Source organism: Carettochelys insculpta, chromosome 17 (assembly GCF_033958435.1).
Source record: "Carettochelys insculpta isolate YL-2023 chromosome 17, ASM3395843v1, whole genome shotgun sequence".
NCBI classification, from domain to species: Eukaryota; Metazoa; Chordata; order Testudines; family Carettochelyidae; genus Carettochelys; species Carettochelys insculpta.
This window is the reverse complement of record NC_134153.1, coordinates 32,445,063-32,467,078: the sequence shown is the minus strand read 5'-3', so window position 1 is coordinate 32,467,078 and position 22,016 is coordinate 32,445,063. Positions and strand designations below refer to the sequence as shown.

The 22,016-nt window shown below is 44.6% G+C and overlaps 1 protein-coding gene and 1 long non-coding RNA gene across 2 annotated transcripts in view; one reads left to right on the top strand and one right to left on the bottom strand.

Annotated features, from left to right (window-relative positions):
• UQCC1 (ubiquinol-cytochrome c reductase complex assembly factor 1) overlaps positions 1 to 22,016 on the bottom strand; it is an 84,966-nt gene that overhangs the window by 11,434 nt on the left and 51,516 nt on the right. The window contains exons 8-9 of the mRNA XM_075011370.1: positions 14,406 to 14,483; positions 12,652 to 12,765 (exon numbers count right to left, since the gene is read on the bottom strand). Coding sequence (XP_074867471.1) covers positions 12,652 to 12,765; positions 14,406 to 14,483 — 192 coding nt within the window. The remainder of the gene's footprint in view (positions 1 to 12,651; positions 12,766 to 14,405; positions 14,484 to 22,016) is intronic.
• On the top strand, positions 12,892 to 20,979 carry LOC142021994 (uncharacterized). The gene is made up of 4 exons (XR_012647838.1): positions 12,892 to 13,047; positions 15,627 to 15,728; positions 18,990 to 19,053; positions 20,604 to 20,979. It is a non-coding gene; the product is annotated as an uncharacterized LOC142021994 (long non-coding RNA).

Below are 22,016 nucleotides of genomic sequence, written 5' to 3'. Positions count from 1 at the left end.
GTTCCCAGGGGGTCGGTGCTGCTAGCTGCGGTGCCGCCGGTTCCGGCGCTTGCCTGGCTGCCGCCCTGCCCACGGTGTGGGGCAGCTGTTTGATTATCAGAGGCTCAGCCTCTGCCACGTGCGTCTCCGCGCCGCCGCCGCTCAGCTGTGACTGCGGCTGGGGGCTATGCGCTCCACCTGTCCCGCTCGCTGCGGCTGCCGGCAGGGATTGGGTTGGTGAAAGCTTCCTCCGTTTTTGCACTGATGGGGTTAGGGAAGCAGCTTTCCTTTTATGGGCCTCTGCGGGTCCCTCCTGCTGAGGCCGCTCCGGCGCGTCTGGCTGGAGGGCCTTGTCAAAGAGCAGCATTTTAAGTCGCATCTCTCTGTCCTTCCTTGCTCTGGCTGTGAGCTTTGCGCAGAAGGAGCATTTCTGTGCCCATCGGAGGCCGGCATCGCTTTGCGGCATGACTCACTTTGAATCCTGAAGAGGACATTGTGGTGAGTCTTTAAGTTGTTAATAGGGTACTTAGCACCTTCTCTGTGCCTGTTCCCCTCTCAGACTCAGCCTGCCGCAGCAGGAGGCCTAATAGCCTTACGTCCCCAGGCCTCCGCTGCTCCACTCGCTACTAAGGCTGTAAAACTTTACTTTTTACTCCCCTTTTTTTTTGTTTTGTTTTGTTTTGTTTTGAAAACAATAACAAGCTAAGTTAAGCTAAAGACTGAAAAAGAAGCTCTAAACACTTTAAACACATTAAATACGCTAACTCTGGCTGTAGCCTGAGCGGATTCTGTCTGCAGCCGATGGCGGTTAAAGAGGAACTGGCGGGGACCGGATCGCGCACGCGGCTGGGAGCGCGCAAGGGAGCGGCGCGCGCCGGCGCATGCACGGTCCAGCAGAAACTGCTGAAAAGATCCGACCTGCGGCGCCGGGGCGAGCCCAACACCTATCGTGGAGCACCCACGGGGACACTCGAGGAAGAAGAGGTTGGTTTATTTAGGATAACAGTTGAGAGGGCATAGTACTGCTCTCTATAAACACATTTACAGGTAAACACCAGGAAGGGTGAAGAGCTATTTAAAGCAAAGGACAATGGTGGCAGAAAAACAAATGTGTATCAATTGGCTACAAACACACTCAGGATGAGTATTAGAAGGCGACTTATAGCAATCAGAGAAGCAGGGCTCTGTAACAGCCACCCAGTAGGAATTGTGGGGGCAAACAACCAAATTAGGTTTAAGAGTGAACTGTGATGATATGCACAGGTTGCTTAGGAAGGGACCACTGTTTTGCTGATGTTCCTGAAAATCTCATACTTCAGGTGACCCGCATGTCAGGAAAGGATTTTCTTCCCCACAATGTATAGTGTGTCATTTTCACCCTTCCTTCCTTTGAGCCACCAGGGATGGCCACAGCTGGAGATGGAACTGAGCATTCTCTCACAGGTGCTTGAGTTGCTGGTTTTTGCTCACACAATCAGAATCTAACATTGTCACATGGGGGGCTGGCAGGTAATTGGCGTGAACCAGCTGTTGCTTTCTTTACCTCCTCTGCAGCACGAGGTGCAGGTCCCTTGTCAGAATCACAGAGGTATGAAATAATCAAATTTTCTGCCATTGCAGGGGCTTGGGCACTGGTGCACCTTTGTCCCTCCTGGGCTATGCCTGTGGAATATAACCATCTCCAGAGGGGTGTAATACCTCAATATAATTTTAGTTATTGGGTTTGGTGTGCAATTCTGGACTGTGTGGGTGGCCTGTGATGTGTATAGCACATCAGATTGATGGTCCATGCTGGCCTGCCATTCTATGACTAAGTTATTCAGGCCTGGTGATTGAAAAAAGACTACAGAAGATGCTGCTTAATATCCTCCTAAGTTTTTAAATGGAAACTGTTTCACCATTAGATGAGAACAATATTACAATTTCCCCCCAAATACAGAAAAAAATATTTATTGAACAAACTTTCCTTTTCTGCACTGTAATTGACACTTGTACTATATCCATGTTGAAATGGACCAGAATGATTGTTAGGAATTTTTTTGTTCCTAATATACTTTAAAAAATTCTGGTGTCTTTAATTTTGCTCACATCTCACAGTGCCCTCCATGGCCCAGCAAGTTCTTCAATCCAGCATACTGTTTTCCAGGGTTGCCAGATTACAGAAATTTAATTATATTATTAATGTTTTTCTGTTTATATTCTTTGTCCCAACTGATCTGATTCAATTGTTTTTGGGTTTTGTGAAACTGGCTCTTTTAAGGCACCAACCATATTGCTGGTTTGGAAGTTATATTCTGTTTTCACATAACAAATATGAGGAAATCATGATCAGTTACAGTTAAGATGCTAGGAATTTTTAATTCTGTTATCAATTCCTCATTACTTGTCCAAACAAGGGCTACTGTAGAATTCCCTCAGATTGTGTGCAATACTTTGGAGTTAGGCAATTGTGATCTACAATGTTTAGAGGGTTCTAAGAACGTTTTAGTACTGACAGCATGAGACTCTTACAGAATCCCCAGTGATCATACAGATTTCCTGCTCTACATGTTACAGGGAGGTGCTTCAAGGAACAGTCACTCTGTTCCCAAGAGTGATTTGTTGATCTGTAATAGAATCCAACTAGTATCCCCTCTTGGACTTTACCTTAGGACAGTGATCCACCAACATTCAAAACGATTTTTGGAGTTGTCAGTGACTAAGAAATGGGTAATGTTATTTTGACATGGAGGGCCTTCCCCTTTTGCTCACTCAATCCTTCCTAAATAGGTTATAACCCCCAACTTTAACATTCCACCCATGTGAATCATCCCATCTGCTTCCAGTAATACTGAACAGATCAAATGCATTGTCAGAAATGAACAAGTACAAATATCTTATTTTTCCTAACCCCCTAGAACTGGCTTATAGGCAATTTTAGATTAATTCTGTGCTCAAGATCATGCTTCTGTGTTAAAGGAGTACTCCCTTGTTTTCTCTTTTCACTCTACTCTGTTATACTGATTTAATGCCCCCCTGGCTACTCTGGTCACCCCATCCTTGAAAAGATTATTTCCCCTTGTAGTGAAGAAGGAAACCTTCCAAGCTATAAAGATCCCTCCCTCTGTAAAAAGTAGACCAATGTTTAATGAAACTAAAACACTCTACTCTACTCCACTTACCTAGCCAGTTGCTCACTCTCAGAATTTTCTACCTTCTGTCTCTTGTCACTCATGGCAGGGGAATGATCTCAAAAGCAAAATCTCTTTCAGCATCCTTTCAAATTCCATGCAGTGGCCGCTAAACTGTGACATATCCTCTGATGAAGTGTAATTAGTGTGTCTTGGCTTCATGAAGACAGCTCAGCAGACTGTTGCACTCTATTCCATCCAGGACATTCTTTCTATTCTTCTTAGTACAAAATACCAAACAGATTATCTTGTCTCCCCTGAACAACTGAGGATCTCTTTGTGAGCAAGTTTGATTTTCTTACAGGTTGGGGGTGAGGATCCATCCATAGGTGTGTCCTGTACATCTCTTCATTACCTTAGAACAACAGGCTCTTCCAAGATTCCTTCCACTCTTTCCACACTGAGGACGTGGTATTGATGGGAAACTTGAAGCTATGTGGAATTCTTTGTGATCCTCTTCCCCCGGTGGCCACAGCCTGTCCAATCTCTCTGCCTCTAGTCATGAGGAGCACCACAGAATCATAGTACTGGAAGAGGCAGACCTCAATAGGTCACCTAGTCTAGTCTCCTGCAGTGAAGGAAGGACTATAAAATATGTAACACTGATAAACAAGGCAGGTCTATGCAATACTTAATGCCAGTGTTGCCTCTGGTCATTACAAACTGCCAGGCCTCCTCTCTGACCTCCTCTCCCTGATTCCTTGGTGGCCAGCTTCCTTTTTCCTTGAATCTGGGATATTGACATTTCTCAGATATGGCTGCCAGGAACGCCTCAGCTTCTGATTCTCAAGTAGAGTCTCTACGTACCCTTTTAATCCACGAATCTTCTCCTCCTGCTGAGTCACTAACTTGCACTTCGTAGACAGGAAGTCCTTTCTGGCTTCAAACAGAAAAGAAAACATGGCACATCTAGTGCAGGTTACCACCACTGTTGAATCACTTGGCATCATGTTTTGAGTGCAGAACTTTTCTTAGAAGGAGAGCTTCTCACGCTATCTGCCAAACTCCCTCTGAAACCTTCCTGGTAGCTGCATTTCTTCATGGCTTACAAGTTTGCCAAGCAACTCACTTCTTTATCCTATGCCTCCTGCGCAGCTCAACCCCAACAACCTAGGGGCAATTAACCACTCAGAAACATCAAACAGTGAGGCTGATCCAAGAGTCAGAGCCACACAGCCCTTACTGTGACACTAACAGATGTGTCTCAGTTGCTTATTCAAGGTTCAGGACCTAGCTACACAAGCCATACACAGAGACCAGCCAACCAAGTGACAAACCAAATGCAACAATTAGGTCTTTCTACTTCTAAGCTCCCTCCAAAACTCTCCTGTCTGCTCCCCTCTTTGCTGCTTCCCCTAATCTACAAGCTTCATCACAATCTTATCTTTTTGAGCTTCAACCATATAGCCTCATCCCCCACCACATCAGCCAGCGACTGGACAATGTGCTTTACAACACTAGTTGGGATGGGATGAGATAGAGGAAGATTTTCAAAAGCTCAAAGGAGCCAGCCCCACTCACCTTGAAAGTCAATGGGAGTCAGGTGCGTAACTATTTTATGTCTTTGAAAATCTCCCCTCTGTAGCTTCTTGGAGAGATGGAAGAAGGAACCTAGGCTTTGTCCATATGTTTATTCTGTTTCAGCTATAGTTCCAAGGAAGCACCAGGACACTAAGGTGAAGAGTGCTGCTATACAAACGTGAACAAATAGATCAACACACTGAACCTCTCTCCATCCTCTTCCCGCTGGCCACACAGAAAACACCTAACTGCTCTTACATATAATGAACAACTGACCAACACCACTCTCCGCAATGCTCAACAACTAGCCTTTGAATAGCCCATCTACTCCTGCTCCCACTGATAGGTGGCCACCTATCTCATGGCCAAAGGGATCAAAAGCAGCTATTAGATCTAACACTATCATATGAGGTCAGACCCTCAGCTTGTGTAAATTACCATACATATACCTAGTTTGATGGAGTAACGTTGATTTACAACAGGTGAAAATCTGGTGTTTGGTATTTAGTCATCACTGGAAGTTAATCCCCACTGGTATTATCTGCTCATGATTCCTCCCTTGTGATAGGCAGACACCACCTGTACCTGCAGATTCTGACGTGAAAGAATGAGCAACCCTTGGTGCAGTAGACCATGGGTGTGCAAAGTGGGGGGGTGCAACATTTGCGGTTGGGGGGGGAGACAGTGTGATAGAATGCCTCACCCTGCGGCTTCCACTGCCTCCCCAGCCCTCTGCTTCTTCCCCTGCAGCTTCTGCTGCTACCCTCATCAAGGGAACACTCCCTGCTGCGGGGCCAATTGGAATATTCAGAGGCCCTGCGTCAAGCTCCAGGGCCTCACAGCGTCAATGTGGCTGGGGAGGTGGTGGAGGCTGCAGCAGGAGTGACTGCTGAGCACGTGCAGATCTGGCAGTTGCCCATGTGGCAGTGCCCCCTTCCTGAGCGCCCCCCTACCTACCCCCACATCCCTTTCTGTGGTCCTCCCACAGGTTGGGGGTCGGGGGGAGGAAGGCTGGCTAATTGCAAGGCCAAAAAGTTTGCTCAGCCTGCAGTAGACTACAAGGCTTAGTCTAGCTCCACTGAACAAGGTAGCCAGGGCTGTGCTTTAGCAATTAATTTTCTTTCTAATTTGCTACTTTATACTTAGTCTCTAAGGCAGAACAACAGTGTTCCATGAACAATGGTATTAACGGTGCAGAGATCTGGCAGCATCAGAATGGATGCATAACCTTTGTCTCTGAAGAAGAGGTCATCCACAAGCATGACCAGTATCTTACACACTCTGCACTGAAATCTGATTGCAGGCTGTTTCCAAGCTTCTCCACTGTTTTGCTTACAAACCAGAGGTCAGACAGTGGACAGTTGTTGCAAGGTTCTTTTTCCTGAGTGAAAGGTTTCTCAAGCTCCGACTTGACCAGTTTTGTACCTTAGGGTATAGATTCCCTTCCACTTTGTTTCCATGTTGTATGCACCTTTTGTGACTTTTAAATTGCTGATTATTCTGATGTCTTCACTAGCCTGTCCCTCCTTAGACAATCTGTTTTCCTTCCATTCTGCCCACTCCATGGTGTCTATGTTCAACATTTCAAGAGATGCTTTCTCTCTCATGCACCACTGAGAACATACAAAAAAAAAGTCCAGATCCTCCGCAGAAGATGTGCTCCTTCATTTCAGGTTAGATCTCTCTTCTCACAGCTTTAGCTTCTCCTTCAATGTATCTCCCTCCTCCTTTAATCAGATATGCTCTAAAGAAGAGCCTGAACATTTATCAGCATGGTTAAGGCAGAATAACTGTCCACATGCATGGCATGTGACTGTTACATCTAGTGATCTGAGTACATGAGGGCACTGTTGAGAGTCATGTGACCACACAAATGCATGAAACTGGGCTGCGTATTGTTTTTCTTTAATTTTCTGAAGTGGAAGCAAATGCTTTATGGGGTGTTGCAGGGTTTTACTCAGGCTCCTTCTACACTATGAAATAAAAGAGATTCTAAATAAATTCAACTTTTTAAACTCGATCTTATAAACTCAAAGTTAATTGTCCACAAATGTTCCGGAAAGTCGACTAACAGTTTTTCTGTGACAACTTACCGCATCTCCATTGCCTTGTTCAAGTTTGACTGCGTGAGCAGCGCATTGTGGGTACCAATCCCACAGTGCCTAAGCCCTGTTGCATTCTGGTGGGGTTTGTACCACTGGGTTGTGGGGAAAAAAAAATTGCTGCAGTTGCTTTGGGTGTTTGATGTCACTATATCAGTATGCAAAGCACTCTCCCAGAATTCAGAGCACCCACTAACCGTGCAAAATCGAATGGCACAGCGCTAGTGCAAGCATGAATCCTCGAATGCTTCAAGTTGTTGTACAGGCTGTTAGTCAACTTCCTGGAATATCACCAAGTTTATTTTTCAACAATGAAGGCAGCAGGCTGAGATGATGGTTGAAGATGATGATGAAAATGCTGGAAAGGAAATCACTGAACTGCAGACCAGGAACTTAAAAAGGCTGACTGCCCTAGATGCATTGTTGATAGTGGAGCGGTGGTTTTGGACTCATGAAACCAGCACACACTGGTGGGACCACATCGCTTTGGAGTCCTGGGATGACCAGCAGTGTGTGTGGAACTTTCACATGCGAAGACCACTTTTATGGAACTTTGTGATTTGCTGGCCCCTGCCCTGAAGCACACCAATACAAGAACGTGACTGGCTTTAATGGTTCACAAGCAAGTGGCAATTGCTGTATGGAAGTTTGCAATGCCCTACAGTTACCAGTCAGTGGCAAATCAGTTTGGGGTGGGCAGATCTACAGTGGGGGCTGTGGTGGTGCAGGTAGCCAACGCAAACTGTTGGCATCTCCTGAGGAACACCTTGACCCTGGCAAATATACAGGCCATAGCGGATGGCTTTGCTACCTTGGGGTTTCCTAACTGCAGTAGGGCAATAGATGGCACGCACACCCCCATCATGGCCCTGGACCACCTGGCCTCTGACTATATAAACAGAAAGGGATACTTTTTGATGGTGTTGCAGGCATTAGTAGACAACAAAGGATGTTTCACTAACATCATGTGGGATAGTCGGGAAAGGTTCATGATGTGCACATCTTCCGAAATTCTGGGCTGTACAGAAAGCTTCTGGGTGGGACTTTTTTCCCAGACCAGTAAATGAAGACTGGCAATGTGAAGATGCCTATAGTAATACTGGGTGACCCTGCTTTCCCTCTGCTCCCTTGCCCCATGAAGCCATACACAGGGACACTGGACAACAGCAATTACAGACTCAGCAAGTGCAGAATGGTGGTGGAATGTGCCTTTGGCCATTTAAAAGTGAGGTTCAGGTGCCTATTGACCTGTTTGGATCTTTCAGAAACTGGTGTCCCCACCATGTCTGCAGTGTGCTGTATTTCTCGTAAACTTTGTGAATCCAGGTGGGAACATTTCATGAGCGCCTGGAGTGCACAGGCTGATACCATGAGCAGGGCTTATTCACAGCTGCCTACAAGAGCATTCTCCAATGTGAATGCAGAGGCAGCAGCAATCAATGAGGCTTTGAAAAATAGCTTTATAAATGGTTGGTCAGTCATGATTCTGCTGTATTTGACTGTTGTAACACCACTCCCCATTCCCTGAAATAATTTGTGTACCCTACAATAACCAGTAACCCTATAGAATAACCAATGAATCAGAGTGTGTCCTTCACAGAAAGAGTACTTTCATTTGACAGGGAGAGGGTTAAGGTGCAGATAAAAGAATGCATGTAAAGGGAGGGTTATTTTCACAAAAAGAATGTTTGCATTTTTGGGGGTGGGAAGGCTAAGGTTTTTTTTAGCAGAGGCGCACACATTCATGAAATCAGCCAGGTTTGGCATCTGGCTTCCCCATGACTGGGGGGGCAGTCACCACCAAAGACCCACTCTGGGAACTGATCCTCTCCACTCCTGCCTGGGTCCCTGTGCCATGAGTTCTCTGTGGACCTTTGCATAGTGTCAGGCAGCTGTGCTATCAGCCCTCTCTGCCCCTGCCCCTGTCCCACTGCCATGTCTCCACTGTGGGCCTTTGCACAGTGGTGGGCAGCTGTGCTATTAGCCCTCTCCACCCCTGCACAGATCCCTCTGATGGACTCCTCACAGTGATTTGTGCACCTTACCCCACCACACATGTGAACCAAGAAATCAGACCACGGTTGTCATGAAAACAATAGTTTATTGGCTGGGGTGCAGGGGGTTAAGTGGCAGGGAAAGGAAGGGATGTCATGGATGTTGAAATAACCTTTTTCAGTGGTTGGGGTCTTGGGGGTGGAGCAGCAGACTGTCCTTTCCTTCCCTCCCTGCGTTCAGGGACCACAACTAGGGGGATGGATGACCTGGATTCTGGGGAGTCTGGGCAGCAGGGAGCAGAGCCTGCAAACTGATTGCTGCACAGGGAGTCCCTCTGTAGCTCTATCATGAAGCGCAGAAGCTCAATTTTGTGTCTCACAGTTGTGGGGAGCTCTGCCGTCCTCTCTTAGGTGCACCACCTGCTCCCTCCTGAATTCCAGAACACACTGCTGTCACTGTGCTGTGGCTCCATGGCTGGCAGTGGATGCTGTTTCAGCCTGCCCCAGCTGCTGCAGGATAAGGTCCTGCTTGGACCTTTCGCGCTTCTTTGCCCTGTCTCCCATGCTGAGGATACATGCTGGAAAGTGAAGGTCAAAACTGAGACACAATTCCCTCAAAGTGCTTACCCATGCAATGAATGGGTCTCCGTCTTTGCAGTCAGTGAAACTCTCTTCTTGCAAGGCTGCTTTTGGCCTCTTAAGGATGTCAAGGAATCAAACTCTGCATTGCACAAGCCATCACTTGTTCAGACCATTTCATTGTGGAGACAGTAAGCTATGGTCTGCTTTACTGAAAGTGAGGCGGGAGGAGAGAGGTACAAAGCAGGGGAAGTGGGCTGGTGTCTGGGAGAAGGGGAAAAAATTGTCGGTGTTCCCCAGAGCAATCTTCTGCACGGAAAACCCACCCACACTGGACGTGATAGTGTTGGGGAGTAGGATCCACAAAGTCCAGCAGCTGCGTTGTGAGGGGGAAGGGTTTCGTTCCAGCCACATGGCTGGCTGGGTGGGGAGGGATCCATGTAAAGTGCAAAGAAGGCGAGAGAAAAAACATTTCTTGGTGGTCCCTGGAGCAACCCTCATCAGGAAAAAAGTCATTCCAAGAAGGGAAAACCAGTGCTGAACAAACGTTTCACAATGGTTCCTGATCAAGCCAGCAGCATGGTGGCAGGGAAGAAGGCCAGGAGAGCCTGCTGGCCATGCAGAGGGAGGGTGACAGAGAGCCTGCAAGCCCTGCGGTGTGGCAATGCAGTCCTGGGAAATGTAAAAGGGCAGGGAGCATTGCAAAGAAATCTACTCCAAATTCCCGTGCTTCTTTAGGTTGCCAAAGACATCACCTTCATAAGAATAAGAGACAGTGAAAAAGAAGAGATGCTTTTCCTGTGTGAGCACAAGCCTGGGAAAATTTGCCAAAATGCTGTGTGGTACCATGATACAATCACTATATGGCTGCCTGGCATGGCAAGGTGTGCTATTGTGGAAGCTGCAGTAACGCCTGCCCAAAAACGCTGTGGGAAAAAATACAAGACTACCTGGATGACGCCTTCCTGGAGATCTCCAAAAAGGATAAGCACTCCATCCCCACATTAATACACTGTTCGGAGGGGCATATATCCATAGCAAACCTGTACCTGGACCCAGCCGCAACCCACTTGTAGCATTCTAAAAAATAAATACTCACCAGAACAGCTGGGGATTGACATAGAGGGGACTGGTTCAAGGTTGAGGGTGAAGAGCTTCAGGCTGTCAGGAACAGCTTCCTTAGGCCTCTACTGGTTGCCCCCGTCGTCCTCTCCATTGTCCTCTTTCTCCTGCCTCCATCCCCCACCCCAGGCTCAGCTCCTCTTGGCTCACCCAGACTCTGGAAAAGGGCTTCCTGAAGAGTCCAAATTAAGAACTGGAAATATGGTCGGGTCCCTCCCAAGAATCATGTCCAGCTGTTCATAATACCAGGACATTTTTGGAGATGACCTGGATGACCCATTGGCTTAAAGTACTTTATGATAAGCCTGCTGGAGTTCTTTCACTTTCACCCAGCCTTGCTGTGCATCCCGGAAGTAACCTCTGGGGATCATCCCACGTGAAATCTTTTCATAAAGATCCACATTTTGCTTGGAGATTTGAAGTTTGCCCACCAGTGACTCCCTCCCCAGACAGCAAGGAGATCCATGATCTCGTTATGAGTCCATGCTGGAGCTTTCCTGTGACTCTGAGAACTCAAGACCACAAACCTAAGTACTCATGATGGCAAGAGATGGCTACTGATGTGATGCAATGGCTACCAGTGCAATGCGATGTGATAGCTAAAAGAAATTCAGACATCCAGGCACCCCTTAAATTTCCCGGGCTTTCTGGTGATCAATTCAAATTCACAGGCTTCCTGTTACCTACTCCCTGAGCACCTAGAGAGCAGCAGAGATGGAAGTGGGCAGAGTGGACTACTATGGGGCATTGTGGGATACATACGGGACACCTCTGAAGGTTGATAAAGTTGAAAGACTTGGCACTTCCACATTAGCTTTAATTTGAACTTTTAAATTTAAACTTGACACTACACCAAGTTGCTTTCCACAGTGTTACAATATTGACCTTACTAAAATTGACCTAATGGCATATACAGTGAAGACAATGACACTGTAAAATTGAGCTACCTGCCTTAAAACTGACTTTATCATATAGTGTAGTTATAGCCTGATAGTATTCTAGACCACATTACGTGTCAAGAAATGCAGTTTGTTTTGCCGTCAGCTTCTTATTTCCATGCCTTTAAGGTTTGGGTGGTGCACAGGAAGGCTGTATCCAGATAAAGCCCTAATTGTCACTGAATAAAGTTCCACTTTCTGTTAGTTCTGCAGTTATTACAGAAGGATGACACACCTTGGTGGACAGATCCTATGGATCAAGGCAGGAAGCAAAGTGAACCTGCCTGGAAATGAGAGGGAGAAACTGCAATGCTTATGCTACTCCTGGTGGTCTCAACCCTTCTGAAAGTAGTGAGAAGATGTGATGGGTCTCAGAAACGCCTTTGTGTCAACAGCATTCATGCCCATTTAAAATAAAAAGTAGCTGTGGCAGGAACAACCTACGACACCAGCGGAAGGAAATCTCTGTAAGAAGTCTATACGGTCATTCGCTTCTGAAAATATACTGCAGCATTTCCTGGACTTGTGGAGCTCATGGAGAACAGAAGCAGCTACAGCATCAGTTCGGCTTGCTGTGCTTTCTACCTGTATGGTTCCCCCGCTATCAGCATGAAAAATGTTTTAGCCTTTAATCCAGCCAGCGTGTGACATCTGCAAGGCACATGTGTGATGAATTGATGAAATGCAGAATCCTGTATTGTGGTGTGCCACACCATAATTTACAGATCATCATGGGTTTTAAGTAAAAGCCATGTTTTAAAAGCTGTTTTCTCATTATGAGCAGCTGTATGTGTAGTAAAGCCCAAAGCATTTCTAATGTCTTGTTAAATGGGTCCAAACAGTGTGGCAACCTAGTAAGAAATATAAAAAGGGATTGCTTTGGATCTCATATCATTCTTTCAGTCTCTATCCATTTTTATCAAAAAACTATGAATGGAGACATCAGCCAAGTTTATATTCTAAATTCCATTATTTTGCTCTTCTTTAAGTGTTTTAGAAATTAAAGGTTTAAAAGTCCTGTTGAAAACCTCCACCTCAGCTAGGAAGTTGCATGCAGGTCCAGCCTAAGAAAGCAACTGTTCTAGGGGGAGACCCACGGCACCAAGCTCCAGAAGAGGGAAAACAGAACCCAGTTTTATGTAACTCCTGGACAGCCTCGGGTCTGTAGTCACTGCAGTGTGGTACTGTTTTGTAAGCAAGCAACACAAGCTTTCCAAGAGAGGCTATGCTCTGAGCCACTGCCCACCTGCTTGCGTACATACTCCACGAGCAGTTCCAACTGCCTGGGGTCCTCACAGTGCTTGTTGAAAAGGTTTCTCCAAAGGGCTGCTGCCAGTACATGGTCATCAGACAAGATTCCCTAAAAAAAGGATGGAGAGAGGAGAATTGGATACTGTAAACACCAAGCAAAAAACTTAGATGAGATTTAACTATGTGTTATCTGATTAAGTCATCTCAGTTTACTACACATCTCTTACAGCCTCCTTCTCAGAGAGCTGCATTTCCTTTCCACATCTGTTTATACGCCAAGTATTGAAACCAACACAGCTCAACACTACTGCAGTGTACACCACACCTGTCTCCCCCGAGGCCTGTGGAACACTGCTGCTGCTCAACACAACAGTCCAAAAGAAATGGCCAGGTGAGTGATTCTGAAGAAAATGCAGAGCAAATTCTGCGTATGGGCTGGCAACCCAATTCTCTCTGTTTTGGGATCAGGGTCACAAAGCCTTAGTCCTTATGTGATTAGAGAGTACTGTTGCACTGCACGGGGGGCGGGGGGAGGAGAGAGCTGGGATGACATTAGGCAAGCATAGGAGTTAAAGAACATACTGCTGCAGAGAAGACCAACAAGGTTTGGCTCAGCATGTGATGCAAGAGCACAGGGCAATTCCATGACATTTAGGCCTATCTGTTTTTTTAAATTAATTTTCTTAGGGACACATCTTTGTTGGATCACGTTTGGAGCACTTCTTTGTCTGTGTTCTTCATGACCTCTGCTGTCTGTCCAGATCGCGTGGTGACCTTCCCTGTGACATCTAAATGGCTCTCTTCTGCTGGGTGCTGCCAGCAGGCATGCACTAGGCAAGAATTACCTCCACATTAAAGACCAATATTTGTCTTAATTTCACAAGATACTTGCAGGATTTTTTAAAATGTAAGAGACGGTTTAAAAAGAGACACATGCACACATTTAGTTCCCATGACTACACCTAAAAATAAATGAGATGAAAGACCTTGATGTATCCCTCTGTCCAATACCTTGGGGAACTCACTGTTGATGAGGCAAACAGCTAAATAATAATAATAAAAAAAGTAGATGATTATGGGAATAGGTAAAGCACTTGCAGTGCCATCAGCTCAGGCAAAAGAAGTAAGCTTGCCCTTAATATAATTCCTTCCACTGGAGAGTCACACAGCCTTATACAGCACAACTGGAACAGCTGAGACACCAAGGGGAGTGACTTACCCAAGGTTAGACAATAATTCTGTGGAAGAGCTAACAAGAGAATCTAGACCTCTTGCCATTCATCAGCGCAGCTGCACTGCTGTAAGCGTTCGATGGCTTAGAGCACCTAACCCACACCCCGTGAGCAGCAGTAGCTATGTTGGTAGTTCTTCCGCTGACGTAGTGCTAACCACACTGGTGCTTAGGTTGGTGTAGCTTATGTTGCTTAGGGGGATGGCTTATTCATGTCCCTGAGCAACATAACTTATCCTGGCATACATGGTAATGTAGATATGACCTCAGTTGCGTTCCTCAGGCAAAAGACCATACTACCCTTCCTGGAAGGGCTCTCGCTAGTCAAGTTTCAAAGCACAAACTGATCACAACAGCTACGGTCAGAAAGAATTCTGGTCCCTTTGTTCTCTGATGTGTATTGTGAGTGATTTAGTCCTTTCTCTGAAGCAGCTAGCATTCACTGCTGCTGGAGGAAATACTGCATTAGACAGGCTATTAGTCTGGCCTGTAGGGAAGGCTCGACTGTATGATCTTACCTCATCATATCCAAATATAGCTGCATAGAAATTTTCTGTCATGCTTCTCAGACTCTCCTTCAGAGTAACAGAATCAATCTGAAAAACAGAGCAGTGTAATCCGTACAGGTCCCGAGCGCAGCTCCCCCTGATTTTTCACATCCATAGGAAGAGAAAAATACTGTTGTGTGCACCACCAGTCAAAACACGGGCTAGCGGCTGTGGGTGCTCAGCTAATGAGCAGGGTGGCATATGAATCTCCTGAGTGGCCACTCCAAGTGCTCTGCTTACAGCGAACACTGGTCCCAAGTGTGATGGGAGCAGTGAAAGCAGCACAGTCCAGGGCCGGAGCCGGGGGCAAGGCAGGGGAGAACAGCATGAGCTGTGGGGTGGAAGGAGATGAGAACCGTGAAGTCTCTGAGGTGCAGAATTGGGGCACGCGCAGTGTGCTCATGCAGGCTGTGGGGCAGAGAGGAATATGTACTACAGCTTGCACAGACTTAGTAAAAATGAAAACTATCATCAGGTATCTGCTCCACAGGCTCAGGGCATACATAAAAATGGCCTTACTGGGTTAGATCGCAGGTCCCTCTAGCCCAGTAACCTGTCTCCCAACAGTGACCAATGCCAGGTGCTCCAGAGGGAGTGCACCCCCCCCGCCCCCCGGTCATCCACTGGAGAGTCTCACTCCTGTCACCTGCTGGAGGAGAGGAGAATCTCCAGCCTGGGATGCGCTCTCTCATCAATTTCACATTCCTTTCACTTCCTGTTAACTCCTCCCTGGCTCCAAACTGCCTGTTATTGTTACTTCCATAGAGTAACAGCTATTAAAAGCATTAGCAGCATATAGCCTGACCTCCTGCATAAACACAAGTCACAGAATTCCACCAATTAATTGCATCAAAAATCAACGTTGCTTTGTTGGAAAAGTGCCAGGCTAATTAGAATGAAATTGAATGAAACCATCATTTCATTACGAGTAAGTGCCTCTATGTCAGCTTTACTAATCTTGCCCAGGTGCAACATCCCAGCCTACAATTTCCTGGGTCCTTGCATTTACCCATTTTAAATCATTAGTTCCCTTCCCACATCCCCTTGGGCTCTCTAGTGTTCCAAAATGTGTTAAATATGAGCATCAGTAGCAGAGGGCTACTTGCCCAAGGTTTACAAACTCCGGACTGTGAGTTGTCTGGTCGTTCTGTTTCTCTGACCTTTCATTTTTGTTTTCTCTTTGCCTCTTAGATGTGCAGAATGAGGTTGCTCTGCTGCTGTGTGAGACTGTGCAATCAAACTAGAGCTAGACGACTGGGGCTCAATTCTGCAAGGTGCAAAGACCTTAAGCAGGTGACTGAAGTTACTGGGGCTACCCACAGGCTAAATTTAATCAGATTCCTAAACAATTGCTAGTTTGGGCACAGCTACTCCTCAGCCTGCAGCATCTAGTCCTGTGTCAGCAGAGCTGTGAGCTCTGTGAGCTCTGTGAGTTCGAGAAAAAGCTAGGCCCCAGAGATGGCTAAATCAAACCCAGGCTGGTTACAAAATGCTTCCTTCATCTATACGCTTCCTTTTATCAACACAAATTGCCCCAAACAGCTTTTAACTAAAACCTTTTCTTCAGATAGATGTAGCTGCATTTTAACTGGCAAGGTCTTGGGAAAGATTCTTTCCTATAGTGGACCCATATGATGGATTTACGGGACACCGAGCACTTGTCCTCAGATGGAGCCTTCCACAGCCTTGTATAGAAAGAGGAGCCAAAAGAGCCCCATATGGTCACTGCTTATATGCATCCCCCAAATCTCAGTCACAGACACCGGAGACTGCCTGTGTATGGCCAGTGTTCTGGGACAATCTCCTGGGAGCTGCCTAGTTCAGGCAGTTTCCAAACACTCACTTCTACAAATGTCTCATTTGATTATTTTCAAAACTGTCCAAGATAAATATATAAAATACATGGCCCCCTCCTCCCATGTGTAACACTGGAGATGGGAGTGAGGGTTGTTTTTAAATCCTAGACTAAACCCAGCAGGTTTTTAAAACAGTGTTTACTATGAGAAGTGCATTATTGTTTTGGAGGTTGAAATACAACATCAAACACAGACACTACAAAGTACAGGAAAATAAAGACTACAGCAAAGATGTCATCAAACTTCCCATCATATTCCTATAGCCTTAGTGGCAATGCCTCTATAATAGCTGCTCTTTCAAAACCTCTAATTATATCATGCAATCAAACCTATAGTTTATGTAGTCTTCTATTAAACCACTATTCTTTCATAATTCTATTTTTATAAGAATACATATAGTGCAACTACAAGGAAAATGTTCCTTTTATGTCAGTTACTCATATTTGTCCATTTATATCCACTATTAAAATTCATGCAGATATTTTATAGGCCAGCAAGACTTGGTGACTGAATATTGCTGAATGTTGAATAAAAAGCTAAACATTAGAAATCAGAGGGCTAAATGATGACTGCAACTCCTGTAATGACTTAATTAAAATTTTATTGAGCACATAAACTATGATGTCACTTCTAGCCAACCACACTCACACTTTCTCTGCATTCCAAAGACCATGGCTTTTCTCAGTTGAACATGTCTAAATAAGCAGCACTTCTACACTCTAACAGGGGAGCAGGTCTCATGTAACACACTCAATAAATTATCCTTCCATTTTTAAACAAACAAATTCCATGAGTTATAATATAGTTGCCATACACTTTTTATGACATAATAAAAATGTTACCTTAAGGATTACTTAACACATACTACAAATGTTACAGCAGGCATTTGCAAAGGGGTAAAGAAAACAAACAGTCCCATTACATGGACAAGTCCTGAACTAAACTTCCCTAGGGAAGCACTTACTATATTCAAAACAAAATGTAGGGGCTTTAAGTTAGTAAGACCTGGATTAATGAAGGAGATCAAGTTAAACAAATATGGCAATAAGTACATCTTGGGATAGCATGCTATTTTTGAGGAATGTAGCTGACAGTGCATAACTACAAAGAGATGGAGAAACAGTCCCCTATACAAAACAAGGGAAACAAGTAGCTCGAAAGCAGCACTCTTTACAAATCATTCCCTTCTCAGTACTGGCAAACTGCAGTCTGGCTTGTGACAGGGATCACTGCAAGGACACTTTTGCACTCCATTCTCAATTAGCAAAGCTTCTAGAAAATTTCAAATGAGTTGGTTGCTAACAACAACTAACAACAACAAAAACAGCTGAGTTCTACCTAGGGTATGGCTCCTTCACACTGCGTCCCATCTCAGAGCAGGTACCAGAATCAGGCCATCTATGCACCAGGACTTGAAAAAATTCGTTGCCTGCCTTTTGTAACGGTTGTTCTTTGACATGCGTTGCTCATGTCCATTCTATTCCAGGTATGCGAGTGCCCACATGCACAGTTGTCAAAGGCTTCTCTCTTGAGTGGCATGGTCAAGCTTTAGTATATTAGGTGCTGCAATACCTATGCCCTCTCAGTTCTTCCTTGCTGGCAGCTCCAATACAGGAGGTAGGAGGACAAGTAACTGAACGGACATCAGCAGCAAATCTCAAATAACCACCATTACAAAAGAGAGTTAACCACTTTTTCTTCTTTTTCCAGTGCTTGCTCATGTAAATTTTATTCTAGGTGTTTCATAGGTAGCATCCTCAGAGGTGAGCTCCAAGTTCAGTTTAGTGGCTTGCAGTACTGCCCAACTGAGGGCAGCATCATCCCAGGCCTGCTGGGTAAGTGTGTAGTGGGATATGAACATATGGACAAGTATCAGAAAGGTCGCCGTGTTAGTCTGTATCTTCGAGAACAACAAGAAGTCCTGTGGAACCTTATAGGCTAACATATTTTGGAGCATAAGCCTTTGTGGGCAAAGACCTGCTTCACCAGATGCATGAATGGGGGGTGGGTGGGTCCAGAGGGGTATTTAAAGAGTGGGGTCCCAGTAAAAGCGAGGCCCAGAGCTGACAACATGGAACATATGGACAGATGACCAGGTGGCCACTCTACAGATGTGGAGGAGTAAAACATGTAAACAATACAGAAATATTGCAAGTATCCCCAAACCAAACGTTACAAACCAAGAAACACTCAAGTGTTAAGGTTACACTCAAAAGAAATATGGGTATTTTAAGGTGTGAAAATACATGATATTAAGGTACAAAGACATTTAATTCTGCCCTGTAGTGATGCCATACAATAATGACTACGGCATTTTAAATGCTTGTGGTCTCCGATTAGATTGAACTCAGTTTCAAAGACACAGGTGTCTCATTTTTTTCCCCTTCATGCCACTAAGTAAATCCTTTCTCTCTTTGAAACTAGAAAGGAATACGCAATAATTTCTTAAGCCTCTATCTGTGGTATACACAGTAGTCTGAGTGTAAGATGAGCTAACACTGGGCCTGTAGTGTCAACAGTGTTTCCATGATACAGACCATCAGTAATAAAATGGTGGAAGTACTGTTCATTGATTTTGTTTTGATCTATATGAGGCTGAGTACTTGAGGATTCTCTGTTTCAATTTTATCTCAATGTGTATGAGTTGGCTGTCTGTTTAGAATGCTCAGTTCTAACTAGTTGTCTGCTGTCTTTCCAGGTATGGATCGGTCCCTTCTTTATACAGTTCTTTCTGTTCTGATTCATACCAGAGACAGATACAGGTTAGTGGATGAGCTGAAGTAACACAAATCACACTGCTGACCTGAACATCAAAACTGAACCAGTAGTCTAATTTGAATGAAAGAAAATGCTGCCTTTGGCACAACATATAAAGTATTCATGAGCTTCTAGAAAAAAATGATACCTTCCTCACTGGCAGGACTGATTATTCTTTGCTCACAATCAACCAACTATCCAGGTTGAGGCAGACGAAGATGCTCGCTTCATAAATTTATTGTTAGATCCCTGGCACTGGTAAGCAGCAGGACACCTCTACCATTCAGAAGGAAACAATCACCAGTTGTTGCCAAAAATTTAGAATAAAAAACACCATCTGGTGGACTGTATTGATAAGGTGATGCTGGTTAGGAGCAGGATGTAGCCCAGATTGACTGTAAAGTCCCCACCCATTAGTACAAATCCCAGAGAAGACCATTTACTTTATTCAAATCCAGGCGATAAAAACTGATGAAATCTCATGGAAAATAATGAGTAATCCATGTGCCTACTTCATGATGGAGACCTCTACTGCTTCAGTATCTTTAACAGATGACTCAGGCAGAGATGTTCTTACTCATATGAAGAATATGCAGACACATAGCGTACCCAAAGATTTGGGACAATATTGGGCCTTAATTTCCACCCATTCGGTCTCTTCCTAACCCTGTTATGTGTCTTCGCTTCCTCTGGAGAGGATCTAGTTAACTTGAAAGTGAAAAAAATGCCAGACCTATTAGCAGAACCTGTGAAAGAGCCATTCAAGTGGTAATGAAGCCATTTAACAGGTATTTGCCAGCCCCTGCCAGTTTCTGAATTTTCTACAGGACCTTCGTTTAAAATTTGTCTTAAAAACTATTCATTAGTGTGTTGCTGATGATTATAAAGTCATATCTTTAAAAAATTGTCATCATTTCCCTTCCCCCCATCCGCCCCCACTGCCATTGGGCATAAGCGCATGAGTTTAATAGTACACTGTAGAGGCCCATAAACTGTAAGGATAGCTCTTGGCTCAGGCCTAGACAAAATCTATGCCACTAAGAACATCTAATGTTGAAAAGAATCACTGCAGCTACCATGATCTATTTACTGTATTGGTGTTTAGCTCATGGAGTGTCCCAGTGCACATGCTAGAATGCCTTCTCTGTCCATGTGTGACCCACCGGGCCTCCCATCACATGTGACCGACTGGGTGTCCCATCACATGGCATACCTTCAGTTCTTCAGTTCTGTGTTTGTGTTTGTGTCAGGCTTGAGTCTTCATTATTTGAATCATCACCTAATAGTTTGTGCTCTTCAGTTTCACTCATATGCAGAAAAAAGCTTGATTTCCCTAAGCACTCCTCCTCCCCAGAGTATCATACATGTGCAAGCCACAGAACAGTTAAATATTTTCTTGCCAGTATTTTAAGAGTGCAGAAGGCTCCAAATTGCTGGTAAAATAAACAATGCCAGACTGTGAAAACTTCTGGCTGACATATTCTCTGATGTTAACAAGAGTTTCTTTATTACTGTAACTTTTCTGAAGTGAATAAAAATTATTTCTCTGCCCTAGTTATGCCCTCAAGGAAAAGGCAAGAAAGGAAAGTGAATCCTGAAGAAAGCTGAACAGCAAGAGCACCAGAATGCTGGGAATGGATTATTTAAACAGTTCATTTCAAAGACAGGATTTCACATCACTTTGGACTATATTTAAGTTACCAGTATAATTTCTGTATTTCATTTAGACTTGGAATGGTTGTGAACAAACTCCAAAGGATCCTAAATAAATAAGCAGGGATATAAAGGGTTACAATTTCTTTACACACACTTTACTGAAAAAGACCAAAATATGTAGATTAAATCTGGATAGAGACAGCATTCTCTCCCCCAAGCCCAAGCATAGAACAAAATGGTCTAACTTACTGTGAGACACAAAGGGACATATTTAGGACATTTTGAGTCACATACTAGATTCTTGACATGCAGATCTGGCTTTCAGGGCCTATAGTTAAGACCCCTCTTGATTTTGGAGACTCCATACATGTCTAGACTAATGTAGGCCTTTGCGTACCCTCTTTAAAAATAGAGCTGTTAGCACTTTTAATTGTACCCAACACCACATAAACCAATTGCCAATCATTGTGATTCTCCCTAAAGCCCAATGACAGACAGGACTGATCTTTGGAGCCATGAGATTGGACGAGTGGTGAAGTCCCAGCGGACTAGAGAACAGCAAATATAGCACCTGTTTTTATAAAGGGGGGGGGAAGAGGACCCTGAAAATTAGGAACCACTTGGAAAGACATTGGAACAAATTATTGAGCAATCAATTTGTAAGCATTTGGCAACTAATAGGCTTATAAGAAAGTGCCAGAATGTATTAGTTAAGAACAAATCAGGGCAAGCCAACCTGATTTCCTTCTTTGATGGAGTTAATGGCCTAGTGGATGGAGGGAAGCACTAGATGTGATATATCTTGGTTTCAGTATAGCTTTTGATGCAGTCCCATGTGACAGTCTCATAAACAAACTGGATAAATTTGTTCCGGATGAAATGACGATAAAATGGGTGCACAACTCTTTGGAAGTGCAGAACCAGGCAGAAATCTGTGCTCACCGTTTCAGAGCCAGATTCTGCTGTTACGGTGATGTAAATGTGAAGTAATGTCAGTGATTTCAATGGTTCTTCTTTATATTCACGTTAGTGTAACAGAGCAAATACAGGGCAGGGTATAAACAGCTCTAGCTGAAAGTATAACAAAGACTGTATTGTGCTACACATTGCAGAGGCAATACAAAAATTCAAAAGATATCTAGAAGGAGGGGTTTTTGAGTGGACTGGAGGGAAAGCACGACTGTGGGATTAAGCTAATTTAGATTCTAATTTGGGGTTGCCATGTGGGCCTGTACAGTCCTTTTCTGTTCTTACAATCTTTTACAGATTCTAAAACATGCACAGATACAAATCAGGATTATGTACTGAAGAA